This window comes from Mytilus trossulus, chromosome 10 (assembly GCF_036588685.1).
Source record: "Mytilus trossulus isolate FHL-02 chromosome 10, PNRI_Mtr1.1.1.hap1, whole genome shotgun sequence".
Taxonomy (NCBI): domain Eukaryota; kingdom Metazoa; phylum Mollusca; class Bivalvia; order Mytilida; family Mytilidae; genus Mytilus; species Mytilus trossulus.
Genome location: NC_086382.1, coordinates 45,982,921 through 46,007,309, shown reverse-complemented (window position 1 = coordinate 46,007,309; position 24,389 = coordinate 45,982,921). Strand labels below are relative to the sequence as shown.

The 24,389-nt window shown below is 30.3% G+C and overlaps 1 protein-coding gene across 6 annotated transcripts; it reads right to left on the bottom strand.

Annotated features, from left to right (window-relative positions):
- Positions 1 to 711: 711 nt before the first annotated feature.
- LOC134687472 (src substrate cortactin-like) lies at positions 712 to 21,830 on the bottom strand. 6 transcript variants are annotated; one of them, XM_063547798.1, is made up of 17 exons: positions 21,666 to 21,830; positions 20,094 to 20,176; positions 19,134 to 19,207; positions 18,644 to 18,773; positions 16,956 to 17,066; positions 14,166 to 14,220; positions 13,334 to 13,444; positions 12,528 to 12,638; positions 11,800 to 11,910; positions 8,403 to 8,513; positions 6,240 to 6,350; positions 5,690 to 5,853; positions 4,816 to 4,882; positions 3,600 to 3,748; positions 2,355 to 2,706; positions 1,949 to 2,004; positions 712 to 1,067 (listed from the first exon to the last, which is right to left on the bottom strand). In XM_063547798.1, the coding sequence occupies exons 2-17, from the start codon at positions 20,172 to 20,174 to the stop codon at positions 987 to 989; spliced, it is 1,875 nt and encodes a 624-aa protein (XP_063403868.1). In that variant the 5' UTR covers positions 20,175 to 20,176; positions 21,666 to 21,830; the 3' UTR covers positions 712 to 986. The 6 variants fall into 6 exon arrangements, with proteins under 6 accessions (XP_063403868.1, XP_063403870.1, XP_063403869.1 ...); XM_063547800.1 differs by lacking the exon at positions 8,403 to 8,513; XM_063547799.1 differs by lacking the exon at positions 12,528 to 12,638.
- Positions 21,831 to 24,389: the final 2,559 nt, after the last annotated feature.

Genomic DNA, 24,389 nt, shown 5'->3' with positions numbered 1-24,389 from the left:
CTTCAAAACGGCGTAATTCAAAAATGTATTGTGCAGATTATTAGAAGGACATGGATATTTAACAAAATTCATCTTCAAAGTTCTTGTTTGTCAAAATGCAAAATACTATATCAGTTAAAATGCACACAAATCCTTCAGTAACTTGGCAATGATAATTATTGACAAAGAAAAATTGTTATGAGTCATTTAGAAAAATAAATAATTCTGAAATGTCTTTAAAACAAACAGTAATAAATCACAGGTGCTCTGACTTATTTTACACAAATATAAAATATTGCACTGTTATTAAATTGTATAATTTTTGTCAATGAAATTTGCCTTCAGCAAGGCTTGCTTTCTTCACCCTACCTATAGATGTGATAAATATGAAGTTGTTTGCCAGAGATGCATACTTTCTTAATTAGTAAATATATTTATAAATATTTGTAAATTGTCTTCTTTTATTTCGCTGTTAAGTTTCCTAACAAAACCTATAATGAAAAATATTGTTTGGTAGTGTTTTCATTAATAACAAGAGAAATTTTAAATCCCTTTCAGCATTCAAATGACTCTAACAAGAAAGCATTTGATGATCAAATCGTGAAAGCACTTAATTTTATCCAAAATTGAGAAAGAGATTATCTATAAAAAAGAAATAAAAATCCTAAGCAAATAGACTTTGACAGTAAGTTTTTAAGTCATTTAAAACTTAAAACAATAATGAAAATTGCATAATTATGAAATGTATTTAATGAAAGTGTAAAGTGTACTTATAAAATTAAGTGTAAAATGCAATTCAGCATTTTTACCCATAAATGAAGGCATAATAGTAAACAATTTAATTTTCACATGTCATATGTTCAAATCATTTGATCTTGTCTTATCACATAAAACAATTCATTTATATCCCAATATATACAAATTATCACATACATGCGGTTTTTATAATTATACATTCATACACACACATTTACACTGGTATGCATAGATTTTGGCACTGGAATGTTTTACTGCTGTAATTCTACGTAGTTAGCTGGGAAAAGTCCTGATTTACCATGACATTCACCTCTCCACCAACCTTCATCAATCTGGAAAAAATAAATATATCACATGTAAATAAATTATAATCCTACTGGCTCTCACTTGTAATTTTTAAATGTTTGTGTATACATTCAAAAACTATTGGCTCTGTCTAATCATATCTTCAGACTTGAATTTTCTTCCATTGAGTCTGAGGGGTTTTCTTGCTTTGTCTACAAGTTTTTACAAAACCATTTCTTACTACCTGACCTAGTAATTTTTCAAATGACTAAAATTAAACAAAATGTTCTATCTTTTCATCTGGATTTTTTAAATTATAGAAGATATGTGGCAAACATCAATGTGACAGCAATTCATTATCAGGGCATCGAGATAAAATTCAGAATGGAAATGGGGAATGTGTCAAAGAAACAACAACCCGACCAAAGAAAAAACAACAGCCAAAGGGTCTTCAACACAGCGAGAAAATTCCACACCTGAAGGCACGCTTCAGCTGACCCCTAAACAAAAATGCAAAAATTAATATATTTAGATGACAAAAAGCTGTCTCTTAAAGTAAAACAAGAGTGTATACAATATATCAAGCTATAAATAAATGATGGTTGCCTAGGAGATTGAGAGAAATTGAAAATCGAGACAGTGTTCTGAAGTCACTTCAAATAACAAATTACAGCAAAAAGAGCACAATGTATAAATATAGTGAAATATGAAAATTTAAACATAGTGACACTATTAATATATGTTCATTTGAATTGCTTTAACTCAGTCTTTGTTTTATAACACATAAACAAATAGTTCAGATATATCCTCCTTTGTAGCAGGTACATGTATCACAACTATGCAAATGTCAATGCACCTCCTGGGGACAAAATATCTATACAAACCTAAAAATGAATGTTATATGCTGAAAAACTGTATAAATACTTACAATTTCAATATTTGTTATGAGGTCTTCTGGGTCAAAGGTTAATTCATCGTCATCAGCTGAAATCATAAAATATCATTTATGATTTATAACAATTAAAAAAATTAAATGATAATGTGACCGATTCTACAATAGACCAAAACATATAGTGAATGGTAATTGAATGGTATATTGTCCATATTTGGGAGCTTATGACAATTAAATATTATACTTTCAACAAACATTATTTTATGTAATCCAGAAAACTGAAATTTCAGTATTTCATAATCAGAGGTAAAATATTCTCAAAATATAGATGTCAAGATAATCCAAAAAAGAAGTAATTGCAATAATTCATTAAATATTGATTTGAGTTTTGATGTATCATAAGAGGAGGTTGTATAATGTGAAAGTATTCAGGAATATTTACCAGCTTGGTAATCATATAAAGCAATAGCAGTTTTTCCACCTTCTCCTGACGAGACCTGTGGGGCTGGTTCATTATCTTGTTCTGTTGACTCATTATCTTGATGCGTTGGTTCTTCTACTGGTTCCTGTTTGTACTGCTGAACATCATCATATTCATCTTGTTCTTCCTCCTGTATCTCGGTTGGTGCTGCTACATCCCCATATGCATCAGGTTCATAGTCCTCCTGTGCACTGGTACCAGAGTAGTCTGGGTTGGGCACCATGACTGTTTCCTCCTCCTCCTCTTGTTGTTGTGATTGTGCTGATGCAGCATCTGCTTGCTCTCTATCCCATCTTTCTTGGTTCTGTCTTTCCTATTAATATGATAAAACAAAATAAGATTAAGACAAAGTATTAGATAGGACTTAATACCAACAACAGCATAGAATAGTAAAAGTACTTTTAAGTTCAAAGCTCTGTCTAGCATTAATACAGACATGAAACAAAGGCTAAATACTCATCATGAAATACATACTACTTATAACAAGAATGTGTCAAAGTACACGGATGCCCCACTTTTTGAATGTTCCATGGACCGTGAAATTTGGTAATAATCTAATTTTGCATTAAAATTAGAAAGATTATACTATAGCGAACATATGTACTAAGTTTCAAGTTGATTGGACTTCAATTTCATCAAAAACTACCTCAACCAAAAACTTTAACCTGAAACTCTCACTTTCATTTTCTATGTTCAGTCGACCGTGAAATTGAAGTCAAAAGTCTAATTTGGCTTAAAAATTAGAAAGATCATATCATAAGCAACAAGTGTACTAAGTTTCAAGTTGATTAGACTTCAGCTTCATCAAAAACCACGTTGACCAAAAACTTTAACCTGAACGGACGCACAGACGGAAGAACAAACGAACGAAAGAACGTAGCCACAGACCAGAAAACATAATGCCCCTCTACTATTGTAGATGGGGCATAAAAAGCAATAACCCCCTGTATCATTTGTGTAAATTGACATAAAATAGGTACTTATTTGTATGGCATTGTTGATTTAGATTTTAATGTATAAGACAAAACAAATACCCCAACCATATGTAGAGTAATATTATTAATTTTATTCATTCAGTAATAGTCACATGTTTACCAATATTTTCAAAGACAGATAGAAAACAGTTAATATACTTCATTCAGGTCAATATATCCTTGTATCTACCTTACACAAAGGCTATAATTGTATAATTTAAGAAATTTGTACCTCTTCTTGTTTTCTTGATACTTCTGATTCTCTCTCTTCTCTTGCCTTCCGTCTAGCTTTTTCTTCCTCTGATCTTTTCTTTGACTCTTCTTCACCTGCCTTTGCCATATTTTCAAATTTTGATCTTAAATTTTTAGCACCATCTGAACCTATAAATAAAATGGGTATAAGGGGAACCAATTACAATCTGTACTTTGAAAGTCCATAAAACTCAACTATATTAACATTATTTGAATGAAAATCAATAAATAGAAAGAGGTCTTCTCTTTAAATGAGCATAAATAAATGTGGTTTTTTTTTTCAAACTTATCAATATTTTCAGTTGAATACTGTTGACGGATTTTATAACCTTTATAAGTATATAATCTAATTTTGAATGTAACGCGTCTTCTCATTGGTTGACGTTATTTTGTTATAAGCCCATAGAAATAATTTATTATTTAGTCATGTGACTGTGACATCATCAACGTTTTTTCATGGTTTTCTATGGTTTAAAATGGAATTTAGAATTAAATTATAAGAAATGACTAATATTTTTTCTGTCTATTCGAAATAACATAAAAAATGTGGTGCACACTGTTAAATAACCCACATAGTGTGCACCAAATTTTTTATGTTATTTCTTCATAGACAGAAAAAATATTACAGTCATTCCTTAAATAAATATCACCTATATATTTCATCTTGAAAAAAAAATTATATCTCTTATTATCTATTATTCACAACTCTTGAGGTAAAATTGAAAGCCTTAACTTAAATGTGCAAAATATTATGTCTCTTTTTGTTGGCTTTTGTCAAAAGTTGTACAACAATATCCTCTTAAAACCATTTTAGTGTACACATCATACAATTCAACTTGAAATAAGAATTAGTATACATATTCTTCATGCTTAATACATAGATACATGTTTTAGAAAATTGGACATGAACAAATATTTCATTAAGAAATAAGGTAAATAAAGAGTCATAAAGTTTATTCTATGTGACTGAATTTTTTTCTAAAAGAAAACACAATTTTGAATTCGATATACCAAGCAATATACACTGGATGAGAAGATAACCTAATTGTTGCATGTCCTATAACCTCCCTTTATTTTCTTAGTTATCTCCCCTTATTTCAGCAAAAAATAACTTGCAATTTTTACTAGGTTAATCTTTCAAGCATATAGTGTCTATTAATAACAAACCACATGATCAGTTATAGCTGTTAACTTACTTGAATTAGCTCTTGTCTTTTGATAGGTCGTTGATGCTCCTTGCATATCACCATAACCACCAGCAGACTAAAATATAAAGTCAACTTTATAACCAGCATATATGAGATTAAAATATCTAAATTTAAATGCTTTGTCCCTCTGCTATATGAGAGCAAAAAAAATGTTTAAGCAATATATATATATATATATATATATATAGTCAGAAAAACTTAATGTTTTCATATTATTTAAGCTAGGCATTAGAAACAGCGTACACATACTGTAAAATGGTAAATACTAGGTTAAAATCACTTTGGTATTCAAGTGCACATCCTTAGTAAGCAGCGCCGCGTCCTCAGTGGCTGTCTTCTGTCCTATCTTTAAGTATTTCATTATTTTGAGAACTTGGTGTTGGTAGATCTTTGATTATTCTGGTGAATTTATTTAAAAAAACTTTTAAAGACCAACAATATGGAGCTAAGCACTTTAATTTGCAGTACACTGTTGTAGACTGCATGTTGCTATCAAGAAGTGTTTGTAAAATTATTTTTGTGATTGAATTATGTCCTACATCTCCTATTATTCATATCAACAAAGATAAGATGAGTTTTGAACACAATTTTTTAAGTACCACTCTGACACTCTGACCCTAAATTTTCTTTTGTTGTGTGTTGTTATTGATCATTTTAAAATAGGAATAAATAAACACTTTGTTCTGGTTATCTTCTATTATATCTCCTATGTAAAATAATTGTATTGCTCTTAAATAAATTGAGAAATATAAGATATTAATTTTTTTTTTTCTTCATATGTAATTTTCGAATATATATTCATAAAATATCAGGAGTGTTAATCTATAAGTAGTATTGAATGAGTTATATGTGGTCATTGTACCTGATCACTTCTGTCCTCTACTCCAAATTTGCCACCAAATCCTTTTTTGGAATCTGTTTGTGATGAATGTAAAGCCATATCTTCTTTACTGTCATAACCTGCTGCTGATTTGTCAACTCTGTCTGTTTGTACACCATACTTTCCACCAAATCCCTTAGAATGGTCTTTAAAAAAAATATCAATGATATATTCAATTTCAAATCATCATGTATAATCATGATATATCTAGTTCTAATGTTCTCTGTTTATCTCCTAAAGCATGTTGTTGGGAGTACCAACATAGGATCCAAAAAGACAATTGATAATATTCATTTTCATCAAAGTTGATCATATATCAATTATTTGGTTTTGTAGGTGCTTAAGACAGACATTGATAGTCTTTGTTAAATTTAATCCTTTTCTTAAATTTGTGCAATTAAGAGTTTGACACATATTATAGCATGCTGACCTTGAAATGACTTTTTTGTGTTGTTGGTCTGTTGTCTTATTGACATAAATTTCCTTTTATTTATGATAGTATATGTGCAGGGAATGATTTTAAATAACCAACCTGTTTGTGACTCATGTTTTCCTAGCTGCTCTTTATGATCATAACCAACAGCTGATTTATCTACTCTGTCTCTCTGTACACCATATTTACCACCAAAACCTTTAGAATGGTCTGAAAACATAGTCATAAACATTGTTTAAAATCCTGGAATTTGATGTAACAATAATACAGTGCAGAACATCCTATAAAGGTCAAATTTTATTCCTCAAACCAATGTCAAAGCATGCCAAAGTATCCACTCTATGAAAGGTCTTTACATTGAACAAATAACAATGATCAAATTCTCTGCATACTCATATTTTGTAATATCTCTATTAGGAAATCTTGTATTTGATTTATCAAATTTTTTTTTTTTGTGGTTTCATTTCTAAACAATGTGATATTTTTTTATTTTTTTTATTATTGAATAAGCTTAAAGAAGACATGTTAAAACAGTGTCAAATTTGTCCATGCCAGATTTAACTTTATGTCATTAATTGAAAGTCTGGTGTCATGGTCAATTTTCAGATGTTATTTGTATCCCAGGTTCCACTTTCAGGGGGTTCAAAAAACCATATGATATCTGGTCTGAGTTTTCAGATCAAATTCAAATGATGAAACAAAGGTGAGATACAAGATGTTTTGAAGATTTGACCTAAGTGATACAAACAAGGGTTTTAAAGGGTTATTTTCCTGCAACGTGATTTACCATTTTCATTTCACGAGCAGCCCTGAAAAAGGTTCGTTATTCATCATGTTTCGTGAAATTGATAAAAAGATCAACGTGCAAGACATTTTAAATTGTTTGTTCCTTGTGAAATGGCAAATTATTTTGCGTCCTTCCGTGCAGAAACCCCCCTTTAAGCCCCTCACAAATGTATTGAAAACCAGTAAAACAAATTAAAAGATTGTTCATAATGCTGATACTTTGGCCAAGCTTGAAACTTGTTTTCAAGAATAAATATATGAAAACTACTTAGTATATTTAGTAACTGGATGATGAAAAAGCTGACGATGAATTTTACTTTTATACCAATAGCAATGAGCATTTAGTTGCAATGAAATGCTTTGCTGGATAGCAATAAAACTTTTTGTACGATAGCAATGAAATGTTTTGTTTGATAGCAATGAAATGCTTAGTTCTACAGCAGTGAAATGTTTTGTGTGATAACAATGAGCATTTTAGGTTGCAATGAAATGTTTTGAATAGTGAAGGTATTATTTGGAAAGTGAACATGAAGCCGGATTAAGTATCTGCAGCAATATTGTGCAAAGGAATATATCCAAAAGATGTGAAAAATCAGTGATTAAAATCCATGACTACAAACACACTTTTTTATTTCAATATAGTAAAGGTTTCTTTTTTTATTTGAAATATAGGCTACAAAATGTTGCATAAAAACTAAAATGGTTCTAGTTCAACACTGACTTAAAAATCAGGTATACTATTTTTGGAAAGTGAAAACTCATTAAAACTTTAAACCTATTCATTATGTGATGCATATCATGGATTTTTCAAATAGCAGAAGTGGTAGCAAAAACCTATGCAAAACCTTTATGAGAACATCACAAAATATTCTGCTTGATGCAAATAAGTAATATAATATGAAATGATTTCTTGCAAGATTTTTTTTATATATCATATATCAGTATTATTTTCCAGAATATTCCTAACAGGATACTCAATCATTTGAAAGAAATATGAAAAATAATTTGGGTATCACTGAAAGTGAAGAACAGGCCTAAAATATGACTCAATAATTTTGCTATATTAAAAATATTTGAGGTATATCAAACCATTTTATGCAAAATCTACAACAGCTCCTCTATAAAAGCATGCAAAGCAAACCTTTGATAAACTTGCTTATAATGTTTGTTTGGATTTTTGTAATCAAAAGGTATGTAGTCTGTTTCAGTCTGTTTACTATATACTGGAATTTGATTGGACAATAAACATTAATGTTATTGCATGTCATTTTTATTGTACAATCAAATCCCAGTATAAATAAAACAGATTGAAACTCCGCCTACCTATTGTTTGCAAACATAGCAAGCAAGTTGATCAAAAGGTTTGCTTTGCATGCTTTTATAGAAGAGCTGTAAACAGAATATTTTTGTGATATCCTTTACTAGAACAACACCAAATCTAAAATCACTACACACAAACACAAGCCCCAACAATACCTGTCTGAGATTCATGTTTTTGTAACTTTTCCTGGTGGTCCCAGCCAAATGCTGATTTGTCCACTCTATCTGTTTGTACCCCATATTTACCCCCAAAGCCTCTAGAATAGTCTGAAACCATGTAATATATAACAGAATGATAATAAACAGATTTAAGAAAAGATTTTGAAAGAAGAACTTTTAGTAAGAAGCTCATTTTTCATTCAAGAGCATATTGGAAAGTCATTCAAAGAATATATATTAAAAATACAAAAAATCCAGTAAAAACTTTGAATTAATTTTCTCTTACACAGACATACAATAAAACACTTTTTCAAAAGTTTCTTATTGTTTAATTATGCACAAAGTCTTATCATCTAATTGGACAAATCCTTTATAAAGTGAACAAATAATGTGAAGGTACTGAATCATATTTTTACAAACAGTGAAACCTATCTACACCAAACTTAAATTAAATTGATTACCTGGTTACACTATCTCTTGTACCAGAAAATACAATGAATACTTTGTGGTGTTTTTACCAACTTAATACCAACACATGTTTAATTAAAAAACTCTCAGTCCAAACGAAATTTGGTTTAGATAGGTTTTACTGTATAAGCAAAAGGAGTTTGTTTTTTAGGTAGCTGCATGAGGAATTTGTATTTTAGGCAGCTGCATGAGGTGCTGTTATCCATATTTATGAAGTATAAAAGACATAACTAAAGACTTTATATTACAATACAAATCTTCATAAACCATACACAAATACATATTTAAAATTGTTTTTGTTAATTAGTCTTTAATGATCACAAAGTCAGTTATAAGAATACAATTTGGATGTGCAACTTGACATGCTCCCATTTCCCTCAAGATTACTAAATATTATGCTTTGTAACATGACCAGCTGTGCTTGAAATAATAATGAGAATACAATTACAGTGTTTGACAGTTATCTCATAGGGTATTTCTCTAAGCTGGTGTTAATTTCCCAACCAATAGCAGCTAGTTTGTTAATATTCCTAACTTGTCTTTAATGAAAGCATGATCACTATGAATATTTATATTATTTTTGTTAATCAAGAAATACTTTGTCTACCTTTGATCTACAATCAGATTGATAATAGAGAGAGAATGAGAATTCTTTAAGACTTGTAAACCTATGTATTTGGTCACAAAACAGTACCTCTGTTTCTCAAAATCATTTCAATAAACTTTTACGTATATCATACAAATTTCTGAAGAAATAATTTGTTTCATGCAAGACAATAACACTTTATCAACATTTCCTTTCAAAATGTTTATCAAATTCTACAATTTTTGTCTATGACTAAATATTTTATAAAAAAAAGTTGTGTAGCTGTATTTCAACATATGGACCATAATTTGGTATGCGGCCTTTGGTTTCTTTTTGTATCCTTTTTTATAAGTTCTAAAATTTTAACTTTTATTTTGTGGGTTGTGTTGGTGTTAGAATAGTATGAATGGAACAATTGAGTTTTTCTAGAAAAAATTAATACATTTTGATTCACCGTTTACGTGACAGGAAACCAAACAGGAAACCAATCTTTATTTTCTTTATCTTGCACAATATAATTCAAAAGGCATAAATAAACACCATTACTAGTGTTACTTGCTTCATGTTAATATTTAAAATCTATTTTCAATGTTATATTAAAGTTTTTTTTAAACGTGACAGGAAACCATAAGAAACCGAAAGCATTTTTTTATTTTTATTTTATTGCAAAATCTGCTTAAAATAATCTGAACAGTATACTTTTTCTTAAAATCCATCTTAAATGTAACAGTATTATAAAACTCCTAAATATGTGCTTATTTTGAAAACAATTAGTACAATTTATTCAGAATTTTCCATATTTTCTTCATTGATACAGGATACCATAATCGTTGTATCTTGATGTTTTGGCCAAAAAAATATATTTATATTTGGATTTGAAATTCCAGTTATATAAAATTTATTCCAAATCATTGGCAATGTAAAATTCTTTAAATCCAGTAAAGAAAAAAACTTTTAACTTGGAATTAAAATCTTTAAAATAGGCACCATGTGATATTTGTGACCTGTACACCATCTACATGGTTTCCACATTTTAACCTACTTTAGTGGGCTAAAATCAATAAAGTACTTCCTTTCAAGTCATGCCTGGTAAAAGTTTACTTTTCCTTTGACAAGTTTATTGCGTTTCTGAAAAGTGTTTGCAGAACATGAATAAAAAAAAATAATTAAAAATTGTGACAAAGTTACCAACTTTGTACATTCCTAGTGTAACTGTATATTAACATGCATTTTTCATTTAATCATCTTTATTCACCTAAAATATCCAGTAATATTTACTGCTGAAGCAAAATCAATCCAACGAACATCGGCACCATGATGAGAGACGTAATTTCGATTGAATTTTCCAAGGACCCTTTACATCGTTATTGGGAAATGTAGTGTGTTTAAACGTCGGTCAAATCTGAAATCGATTTTGTCAAGTCATTGGGCATTTATTTTCACACAAGATCGTATGTAACATTATGCACATAGGAAAAATAATAGACCCCCCGGTACAATCTCTTTGAAAATTGTATTTTCCTTTTTTAAACAAGTCGAAACAAGTCTACAGATTATGTTTGCTAACATCCCGTTGGAAACAAAAACAATGTTTAGAACTAGTATATCGTATGTTCGGCTGTAAGGGTGTGATCACATGTTAGTCACATGTTTCACGTATGACCGGAAATGATTAGAACTTAAGGACAAAAACAATTTTAATAAATAACTGGACTTCTGTTTCGTGTGAAATGTAACGCATAACGATAACGTCATTTTCTTACTTAATTATTACGAAGATCAAAACAAGAATGTAAATCATCTCTGATTTACCTGTTTGAACATCTCGCGAGAGTTCATATTTGCATATTGTTTTTAAGAATTCTATTACAACAAAGCAGATTACATCATCTAAAATTTGCGTTACGAAATCGGACACAAAAGTCACGCCACTGTTACATCTGCTACATAAATACTTATAGTTCTCGGCATTTTCTTCTGACTATTCTTATTGGTCGATGTTCTTTGTTATGTGAAAGCAAAAGTTACGAATTTGTCGGTGACGATTATCTATAAATCAGTCAGCGTTATGCTCTTCGGAAGCAAAAAGTAACGCGAGAAACGACACAAAAATACGGTTGTAGAATCTTTGAAATTTGTATATTTCAATTTTTTTTCTAGGGAAGAGTAGCATACACTTGTATGTTGATAAAAATAATGGCATCTTTAGATGTAGTTACAACTTTTCTTATAGTAATTCATTATTTTATCACTTTTCTATAGTTATAGGAAACGAGCCCAATAGCAAATTATGGTCCATTTAAGTAAAATAAACATCACAAACACACATATCAACAATACCTGTCTGAGACTCGTGTTTTTCAAGTTTTTCTTGATGATCATAACCAAGTGCTGATTTGTCCACTCTATCTGTTTGCACCCCATATTTACCCCCAAAGCCTTTAGAATAGTCTGAAACCATGCAGAACAGAAGAAGTTTATGAATAGAATTAATATATGGTAACATGAATAGAAAAATACTGCTACATGAATAGAAAAATACTGCTACATGAATAGAATTAATATACTGTTACATGAATAGAATTAACATACTGTTACATGAATAGAATTAACATACTGTTACATGAATAGAATTAATATACTGTTACATGAATAGAATATACTTCTTCATGAATAGAATTAATATATTGTTACATGAATAGAAAAATACTGCTACATGAATAGAATTAATATACTGTTACATGAATAGAATTAACATACTGTTACATGAATATAATTAATATACTGCTACATGAATAGAATATACTGCTACAAGAATAGAATTAATATATTGTGACATGAATAGAATTAGCATACTGTTACATGAACATTATTCAAAAGTAAAAAATAAGGGCTAAGAGAACAAGGAAATTACACAGATTATTCAATTGAATGAGAGTAGTTGAATTGATAGCAATAACATAATATTTAACTTATCAATAAGCAGTTAAAGCATATATGATATAAAAAATACCATAAATATGAAAAAGATTTAGAAAGACCAGATCCCTATTTCTGCACTACATTACCTTTCTGTGAGTCATGTTTATCTACTTTTCCCTGGTATTCATAACCAACAGCACTCTTATCTTTTCTGTCTGTTTGAACCCCATATTTACCCCCAAAGCCTTTAGAACCATCTGAAAACAAGCAGTGCATAGCAAAAGGTTGAAGCAGAAAAGTTAGATATTGCTATAAGAAGAAAGTTTATATATTGTCCGATTCTTTACAATTTACACAGTGTCTTTTCTTTCTAAATAACTATTATTGTTGAAAATTATGAGATGATGATAAGACATTATTTAGATTAATCTCTATTTGATAGATTTTATATATAACCCATTAAATTATCTCCCCTGAATTGAAAGGTTATCTCCCCTTGGAAAATTTCCTGAATAGGAAAATATTCAAATAAAAATCCAATATTTTGAGCATTGTGCATTAAAATTTATTTTCATTTGTGTCATGGTTCAAATTTTAAAAATAAAAACAAAAAACATTAAAAAATCCTTTTGATTGTATCTTCCAAATTGATGATCGTTTAGTAGTATCTATCTGCTTTAAACAAAATCTTACAGAATTTATGGTTCAAGAAAGTTTAGGATATATTGTACCATCTATGTTAATGAAATAAAGAGTCAATATTCAAAGGCTTAAACAGCAGAGCTGCAGAAAGTCAGATTTGCAAAAAGACTTTATTATCAGAATCAGCATGCAGAATTGTATAGACAAATATATAGCATGTCTTTTTTAGAGTCAATTGGTAATTGTCAAAATGACACATACCCAAAATCCCTATTTATTCATGCATACAGTATTTGAACAGGGAACCAACCTGTTTGTGATTCATGTTTTCCTAGTTGCTCTTTATAATCATAACCAACAGCTGATTTATCTACTCTATCTTTCTGTACACCATACTTTCCACCAAAACCAGTAGAATAATCTGTAAATATTCATAGAATAACTGCATTTTTCCAAAATAAATCAATAAAATGATATTACAAGATAATTTAACTCTGCTGATAAAATCAAGCAAATTGGTACATCTGGTAGATATCAGAGTTTGATATATCAAAGGTTTGGAACAAAAGTCAACAATCTAGACATAAATTGATTATTAGTGTTAACACCACTTTGCTATTTTGTGGCAGTCAGTTGTTACTGGTGGAGGAAGCCTGAGTGCCTAAAGAAAACCACCAACCTTCGATATGAAAACTAGCAATCCTAGTCAGTTAAGATTGGAGTAGAGTGCCCCCTAACTAGCATGATTCAAACTCGCAACCTCAGAGTTGACTGGCTAGTAATTACAGAAGTAGAAATACTTTGACCACTCAGCCACCCAGGCCCCTTACACAACTGATGTATAAATGATGTATGAATGATATATAGGGTGGAGGATATTTTATCTATACCATAAATATAAAGATCTCATTTGTGTAAAAAAACATGTGGAAATTATGTTTCATTCAAATACATGATTGTCTTAAAATTCTTTTTAGTGTAAATTTGGTTTTGTGATGATAGAAATGAATGCTAGTGGAAAAATAGCATCTTGCTGACCTTTTTACTCAAACTTCCTAGGCCTTATATTTAATATGGTTTCAAAATCCACAGTTTTCTTATTTAATTTATGCAGCATGCAAATAAATTATAAAGAAACCAACCTTTCTGAGAAGCGTGCTTGTCTGTCTTTCCTTGGTAGTCATAACCCATAGCAGCCTAAATATACCAATAGTTTTATCAATAAAAAAAAATTGATATCATTATGAATGAGACCATCTTACTAATAGTTTTATCAATGAAGAATTTTGGATATAATTATAAATGAGACTACCTTAATATAGTTTTGAAAAAAATTCTTTTTTCATATCTTTAACTTTGTATTCATGTTATATTTTTTGCTACATCTATTTTTTACATTGTAGCAAAAAAAACATGTGTATTGGATATAATTCATTTTACTTTTTGAATGTGTATGTACATTGAAAATCAAAATCATACAATAAGGTAAATGGATATTATATATCTGAGTGACACATTGGTTTCATAACACAAGACTATTAATTATCAGTATAATTATTTTTCTCAATCTACATGTCAAATTGGCCTTTCAATTGATTAAACAAAAGGCAACATTACCATTAAGTTATTAAATAGCAATTTTAAATTGTTTAAAAACAAATATAAAGTCAATATTATATGAGCATTTCTAACCATGTTTCTATGATTCTATTTGTTTTGCTGGCTGGCTAACAGCATGCAATAAATCTTGTTTTCACGCGTTCTCTGTTTATAAAGTGCATACAAGGTGTTTTCAGTCCTGTCATGCAAGACTAGTTTAGCATGTTTAGAAATTTTAACAAAATTCAGGGCTGTGAGTCCCTGTGACAAAAAATTTGTAAGGGTTCCGCGGAACCCAGTGTCTCGCCTACTTTTGCTGTAAGTCGCAGCCTCAACAAAATTGAGGAAAAAAATCAATAAAATATTCCTCTTGATACTATCTAAAGATTGTAAGAAGCTTCTGTCCAAGTTTTAGTTAATGAATCTAATAAATGTTTTGAAAACTGTAACTGCAGACTGTATGTAATGTTAACTGGAAGAAAATCTAAGTCCATTTAAAAGTAAAATACAGAAAAAATGGAGTGATCTTTTTACAAAATTTACTTCTGGATAATATCGTATGATCATAAATAAGCTTCTGTCCAAGTTTGGAACAAACCCAGTATAGTTTAAGAAAGTTAATAAAAATAAAAATTCTAAAAACTTTAACCACAGAGTGAATGTAATGTTTCCCCGCAGAAAAACTAAGTCCATTTAAATGTAAAATACGGAAAAAATGGATTATTTTTTTTACAAAATTTAGTCTGGATACCATCTTATGATCATAAACAAGCTTCTGTCCAAGTTTGGTACAAACCCAATATAGTTTAAGAAAGTTATTAAAATTCTAAAAGCTTTAACCACAGAGTGAATATAATGTTTCCCCACAGAAAAATCTAAGTCCATTTAAAAGTAAAATACGGAAAAAATGGATTTATTTTTTTACAAAATTTAGTCTGGATACCATCTAATGATCATAAACAAGCTTCTGTCCAAGTTTGGTACAAACCCAGTATAGTTTAAGAAAGTTATTAAAATTCTAAAAACTTTAACCACAGAGTGAATATAATGTTTCCCCACAGAAAAATCTAAGTCCATTTAAAAGTAAAATACGGAATAAATGGAATTTTATTTTTACAAAATTTACTTCTGGATACCATCTTATGATCATAAACAAGCTCCTGTCCAAGTTTGGTAGAAATCCAGTATAGTTTAAGAAAGTTATTTAAATTTCAAAAACTTTAACCACAGAGTGAATATTTGTGGACGCCGCCGACGACGACACCGACGACGACGGAAAGTAGGATCGCTTAGTCTCGCTTTTTCGACTAAAGTCGAAGGCTCGACAAAAAAATGTCATTTGTCCAAATATAAGATCAATTAATAGAGTTATTTCTATCTTAGTGACTACTATCCGAAATGAAGTTGTTTTTCTATCAAAACAAAACAACAACATTTTATTAACAAAAACACCTTGTTATTATGTTATATTGTACAGCACACCTCAACAAAACTTCTAGCATCAATGAACTACAGAAAAACAGCTCTAAAGTCTGATGCAGATAATTATGGGGAATTGTTTTAAAATTACTCCATGATTAGTATTAAATGAATATTGAACTTTTAACTGAGGTTGTGGTACCAAATTTCTACAATATGATCTTTAAAATGAGTATTAACCTGATTGTTGCATGTGGAGGTGTAAGCTGAAAGTTAATATGAAACAAAACTGATAATTAAATTGTTAGATCACTGAAACTCAGATCACTCAACTTTTTTCAGTAAAAAAGCTAGGACTAAAATTGTTAAATGTCAAACCACCAAAATCAAACTTGACTTATACTGTATCTATAGTTTATATTGTGTAATGTTTCTTAAGAATTATTGCATATCAGGCAACATTTGGACACTTTTTTTATTTTTCTAGTTTCCTCAATTTTGATATAAATCCAAAAAGAATGGGGAAACCCAAGATCTTTATTAAATGTGTTTCACATATGAATAATCAAACAGATAGTCAAAGCCTCTATCTGGTAGTACAGTTTACTCTGATCTTCATGTATTTCCTAACCAAAAAAATTGTAAAGTATCATGCGGAATCCTGTGTCTAAACTCTCTATTCTTGTGTGTCAGAGTAAATGTGTTGTGTTGACTGCCAAAAAACGAAACTGATGTATCAGTAAAATATGGGAAAAAACTTGAGAACTTTTCTTGATTAAGAATCAGTTTCTGTCCAAGATCCATGCATTTCCAACATAAACCATTACTGTCGGGAATGTAAGGCAATAATATCAGGGTTTGTATGATCACTGCCCATAATTTTTCCTAAATTAATGACTTTACAGATATCTTACTTTATCTTTCCGGTCTTGCTGAACTCCGTATTTGCCACCAAATCCTTTAGCTGCATCAGTCTGACTAGCATGTTTAGATAAATCTGCTTGATATTCATGACCCACAGCCGACTAATAAATGAATTAATATTGACTACGTTATGAAGCAAAACTAGCAACAAATCAACATAGCAATGCAGAGTTATTTCCCCTTAACCATTAGGTAATTTTAATCACAAAACCTACATCATTTGATATCTCAGGGGGGAAATGAATCCAATATACATCAAAATCATTTTAAAATAAACTCTCAGTGAAAAGATAACAATATGAAACATTTTAAAGTCATGGATTAAGAATGAAAATAAAACTGTATATACTTGTTCTACATAAAATAACTCTGCATGTCAAACTGTTGTCAATATTTTAATATAACAAGAATGTAACAAAGCATGGATTATATCAAAACACAGCAAGCATACAAATTATTCTCTAATAATCAATTTTAATGTATATGTATACTGGTGATGGATTATTGATGAAACATTAAACAAATAGGATTTACAAATCCATTTTTTATCATATTCCTTCAATTTTAAAAGAGTAATCTTGCAAATTGTACGAAAATCACAAGAAATAGATTTTAAATTAGGTTTTATACTGTAAAAGTAACAATAGAACAGAGAGACAATCAAAAAAATCTAAATGAGGGGTTAGACTTCTAGACTTTGTTTCTTGATTTTTAATCTGATAAATATAAAATTGGAAAACATAATGTGCTTTTAAATTTAAATACATGTATATAAAAATACAAAAAAAGTCTTCTGAAAACTTGTTTCTCAATGATAACAAACTTGAAACATATATAAACAAAGGTAAACCTATATGGCACCGACAACTTCGTTGTGGGGCCATAAAAAAGAAGAATTCTAGGGAAATCTAATTCTGAGCCATAATCACAACCTTAAATAAATTTTACATCTTCTGAATATAAATTCTCTTTCATAGATTGCGTTGAAATTCTTTAAAATCTAGTGACTTTATTAAAAGTCATGCAAATTATTATAAATCAATGAGATGTGGGTTAATTGATCAGTTTACCACCAGAAGGCTGAAAATGGACATCAGACTTTTATCAATTTTTAACCTTGACACTTCATCTAATCATTAAGAACTTTCTGGTAAATTGCCATGAAATTCTGAACAGATTCAATAAATATAATTAAGTTTAAAAACTTTCCACCTAGCCAAACAAAATCATTTTAGTCATATCAGTTATAAACATTTTCATTTAGTCATTCTTCAAATTTCTTCTTTTAACATGAGGATAATTTAAAGTCAGCAAATTATGTTGTTTCATTTAACGAAGAAACCTCAAAAATCTGTTTTTTTTTCCTTTTTTTTTTAAATACTTCCTGTTTTCAGGGTGTAAAGAAGATCAACAAATCAATTCTAAATGTCCTATACATTTCAGAACAACAAATATCATTCAAAAATTTACTGCATGAAATATAAATAAAATGATATTGCCTCAATTAAAGCACCATGCAATATGTTTGTAACATTTTCTAATACAAAATGTACAATACAATTACATATAACATGTACAATATGTATCTAGCCTTATACAAAGAGTACAATACATACAACATGTACAATACACATCTAGCCTTATACGAAGTCTACAAAAGACACAGTACACATCTTACCTTATCCATTCTGTCCTTCATCACCCCAAACTTTCCACCATATCCCTCAGATGCCTTAGGACCTTTTTCATACTCATCTTTCTTCTTTTTGTCATCATCAGTAGCTACTTGGTTCCTCAAATCCTTTAAACTAGTTTAATAATACAAAGAAAAGGTTTGAAAAAAAAATGACATAGAATTAGTCATCTCAAAATGTACATGATGTAGTCTGCAAAATAATTTTTCAATACATGATAAATGCACACACTTTTTTTTTGAAAAGACATATCAAACAAATATGTTTGTCATTGTGTTGACCTATTAAGCATTGTTAAGCATATCCCCACTTGTAATTCAAAATTGGAAAACAGGAAGTTAGTGTCTGAAAAAAGAACACATTATAACTCATAACTTATGTCATGAGCTCCTTGTGTAAATGTAATCAAAGGAGTTGCATAATTTCATTTACAGTGTGTAAACGCCTGCATGTAAAAGTAAATAAAATTCTCACTTTAATGACCCTTGATGACCTGAACCTTCTATAGTTTTAGCACCCCATCGCTGTTCCTGTTCACTAACATCATTCTGAAAGGAGAAAAAAAATTGAGCATAATATGTTATAATAGTTCTGTTTTTTGTCAAAGGTTAAAGGTTATCTGTCGGAAGAATATTGAATACCTAAAACGCTAACCCATTTTTTTATTGATTTCAAAATACATCAAATTTATCCAAACATATTTTGTCATCATGTTTGGGCAGCTTGTCCAGTTGCCATTCACATGACATGTACAAAATGTAAGTAGTAAACTCAGTGGTTGCAATTATTCATCCAAACCCTTCTTTACTTTTGGTTATTTCAAATTACAATAAAATGAATGTGTACATGAATTATATTTTATGTGGTGAAGATCCAGCAATCCATAACGTTTTACTGTTTACATGATTGAGAACTTATTTGATATTTATTCAGTCAAACCAATCTCATAAATATTGGTCTTAATATCATCAACAAAGTCTCTTAAAAATTAAAATGGTTCATCTACAAAACCAATTAACAGGCTATTATTTAAACTTGGAATATTTTTCAATTATGGAATTTGTATAATTTCTTGAGATTGAAATTTTTAATAAATTACATGTTTTTTCTGTATTGTAATGTTCTGTGCGACGCACAACACAACATATTACATGTACCAAAAAAATAGTACATTTTCAATAGAATGCACTGTGCCGCGCACAACACTATCTATACAAAATACATAGTATGGAAAGTGTTATGCGTCACTCAAAACATTATGAGACAGACAATAACAGAATAAACATGGAATTCATTAAAAATTTCTGGCACAAGAAATTTTGCAAATTCCATAATAGAAAATAATTCCAAGTTTGAACAATACATGTAGCCTGTTAATTGCTAAATTCTGCAGCTATAAAATTTTTCAATAAAAGTTTGTTTGTCATAATTTACCTCAAAATCTGCTTCAGTTTCCCAATCATCATCATCAGCACCATTTGATGAAGACTTCACATCAACTCCAGCTCGCCACATATCTAAAACATTAGGGGAAATGTCTAACATGTCTGATACTAATACTAATACATGTTCAAATATTTCAATTAAAATGAATTACATGATTAAGTCTGAATTATAGAATGATAGATTATTTTCTGATTTTAATACTGTTACTTTTATGACTATATCTTTAATTTGAGTTGATTTCTGATTTGGGTCACAAATGCTTCATATGCTTCTTATGTCTATGGTATTTTTTATTTTTTTCTCAAGCATCCTTGCCATTTTTAAAATGGTTTTGTGTGACATTTTTGAAGTAAATTGTTTCAATTCTATTTATTTTAGAATATGGCTAGGTTTCTTTAGAATATGGCTATGTTTCCTCTGAATGACTCTAGATTTTACCCAGAATAACCGTCATGCCACAATCATTTTGTAAATATTACATAAAAGATTAAAATTGTGGCACATTATTCTATCGGAACTTGCTAGTAAATGTAAATACATGTACATGTACATGTAAGTTTTCCGTACAAACAATGACATATCTCAACTTGTCATTCTTGTATGCAAAGTCTCCCATTCCCTTACATCATAAGTTTTATGCAAAATATAACATCAACATGATGTCAAAATTAAGTTTATTTTCTGTGCGTTCATCATATTATTTCGACAAAAAAATCATTTTAATGATTAAAAGACATTTTTGTAGTTTTTTTTATTCAATAGCAAATTTCATACAGTACTTTTTTGTTGCTTAAAACAAAACAAAATTCATGCTCTAGACCAATTCAATGACACTAATTTTATACAATTTATGTGTAATGAAAGTTATTATAGTGGGAATTTAAATTTCTTATCCCCTGTTTTAAAGTACTATTGGGATTAAATGCCTTTTTTAAGGAATTTATTGGTGTATTAACTGGACTAAATCACTCTGAGTTTGACCATGTTGACAAATATCATAAAAGGTTTGTTTGTTTCTGAGTCCAAGCAAGGGGGTCTCATTGGGGGGTTCCGATCCCAGATCCCGCTTACTGTTTTGTCAGATTCCAGCTTACACTATATACATAAGCAATTCTCATTTTTTTGTCATTTCCCGGGTCCCGCTAGACCTCTTTTTCCGTTTTCAGCACACAATAATTTGACTTTCACATGTCACACTTACAAAAAATTGGCAATCCAGCGTCACGTCTAGACCCCAATGAGACCCACAAAGCAAGACCTACATGGGACTATAAACATGGTAAATTTAGACTACTTGGCGTGGCCACCAACATTATCAATAAAGTGAGTCTTCAGCTTTAGTCAGTTTTAATTATTGTACTACAAACAAAATGTTCAATATCACTGAAAACATCAAACAACAAAGTGACTCATTCTGTGAATGTGTATGATTTTTTTTATGACAGTGCATGTCGATCCTCTTAGTTCTAACTCAGCCTAAAGAAGAAGGCACATGTTTACAAAATATCGTGCATACGAATATTTTCGATTAAAATATACTTTCCGACTTTTTAAGCTTACCTATTGTAGACACTTAAATGAATTAAAATAAAATACAAAGAATAAACAGTGTACGAGAACTCTTCCTGAATCAACTTCCCACTTCCGGCTAAGTCACATGACCAAGGCGCTCAAAAACTCCGGGACTACACGGTAACGCAAGTTTCCGATTTTCGTTAACAAGGCTTGGCGAAGGAGAAAATACCGAAGAAATTCAAGAATTCGCGAAAAGCTTTCTGCCGAATGAAAGAGATATATAAATCTTTCTTTGAAAAACATTTTTCCTTTCACACTATGGAAACAGGAGCCAGTTCGGCCTTGGGTGATTCGGCCTTGTTCATTTCGGCCAAGTACCACTATGCTTCGACCATGTAATAAAAGTAGTTGCAGTCCGGCATACTTTTATTTTATACAAATATATTGTGTTATATATACTTTATTATTTTAACCATGGGGATGTTGAACTTTGGTCAGGTTCTTTTAAAAAAAATGTGATTGTCAATTAGAATTCGGCTAAATAGTTCCCGAGATTAGACAACTCTCCACAACGGTGACCAAATAACAAAGATATGACCAAAGAGCACAAAACAGTCGGAGGCCACCAATGGGTCTTTAACACAGCGGGATAATCACGCAACGGAGGTGGGCTTTAGTTGGCCCCTTTAAAGTTGCCAAGCTAGTTCAGCTGCAAGCGGCAATTATTTTTTTTGAAAAGAATTGGGGAAACTCAGTAAACTCACCATTTATTACTCTTTTATTATGTCTAACTTTAGTTACTGCCCTTTGACTTGGCATTACTGTGGGGAACAAAATACAAGAAAAATAGAAAAAAAATACAAGAACGAGCGCTTCGCCGCTTTATTTATGAAGACCATCAGATCTCATGAATACGAAACACTCCTGCAGATTTCAAACCTTCCATTATTAAAAACTCGATCGTAAAATGCGCTCAATTTCAATTGCCTTAAAGACCTGTAAAATAATTAATCATGAAAAAATGTCCTTTATTTATTCAAGATTTAGTTGTAATAAAAAACAATTCATATAATTTCAGTTATGTGAAGTACTGCTGAGACCTAGAACCTCAAGACGTTATGGTAAAAGATCCTTAAGATTTGAGGCAGCAAAAGTATGGAACTCCCTTCCTAATGAGGCTAGAATCATGCCAGTTTAGGAATATACAAATCCTTGAAGAGATATCTATTATATTCTATTCGTCTGTAAAAGTAAAGATAACTTATCACCTAGTTCCGATTTGTATGATTTTAGTGTAAATCAGCAACTATATGTGCACAGGATTTATTTATTTTACAAAGTTTGATTTGGAAGAAAGGCCGACATTGTTAGTCAATGCACTATTACTATCACAACTAAACCAATATTCTTTTGATTGTTACAAAATACATCAAATAATATAGTTACAAACCTAATCTTGAATTATGTTTAATTTTTAGTTTACCAGTGACGTTATACTTTATGTGGCGTTGATCAATTCGTTTTCTGACAGACACATACTTCGTAATTCTATTAAGCTGTTTTTTGTGTACTGGCCTAAATGATTGTACTGTTGTCATTTTACGGTGGTGTATTTAACCGTGCCATAAAACACCGGGAAGTTTGGCTACCATGCATATAAAAAACAGGTTCAACCAACCATTTTTTTCTTAATATGTCCTGTACCAATTTAGGAATGTGGCAGTTGTAATCTATAATAGTTTGTTTCTATGAATGTTGTATTGTTGTTTGTTTATTGTCGCACTTGTCTTCTGTGTTCTGTTATCACGTTATATCTTTTCCTCTCTTATCGAGTTGATGTATTTCCCTCGGTTTTAGTATGTAACCCGGATTTGTTTTCTCTCGATCGATCGATTTATGACTTTTGAACAGCGGTATACTACTGTTGCCTTTATATAATCAGAGACATATATACATGTATGTCTCTGATATAATCTATAATCAGAGATTATCTATAATACTAAAATTACGAGGTCCAATTTGTCAGCCGTCATCACGTAAAAACGACGAATCAAAGAATTCAACTTTATATATAACTAATATAGTGCAAAGGTGTAGATTAAAAATTACACCACTCCAGGCCCTTTTGTTTTCCACGTAATTAATATTGCCAATAATTAAGAAGTTCCGGGTCGAGTCCGATACCGTAACCAATAGTTATATATTCATCTGTTACCTATTACCTTATCTGTACGTTCCGCATTTGGCAGGCGCACCACCAAACGGTGTATTCAGGATATGCTATATACACGGGTCATAATCACAGGGTTGACACTACTAAATTGTCAAATTGTTACCTATTGTAGTATTTTAATCAGTAAGACTTTCTAAGATAACAATACGAATACTAAAAATAAGGCGTATAGGTACAGTTTTTAATTTGTTAGCGGGCATGACGTCATGAAAACAGCGAATCAAAGAATTCAACTTTATTTATAACTAATATAGGACAATGCTGTTGATAAAAAAAAATACTCCATCCCAGGACCTTTTGTTTTCCAAATAATGAATATTACCAATAATTGATAAGTTCCAGTTAGACGGGTTCAAACAGAAAGATTTGAAAGCAGAGAAAACTGTGATAACTATTTTATAATCGGCGGCATGACTTTATCAGATGACAATACTAATACAAAAATAAGTCTTGCGCATAGTTATATACTTTAATTCAGTCACGGACCCGCGATATCACGGGTGTGTTCTAGTAAAATACTAAAATTACGAGGTCCT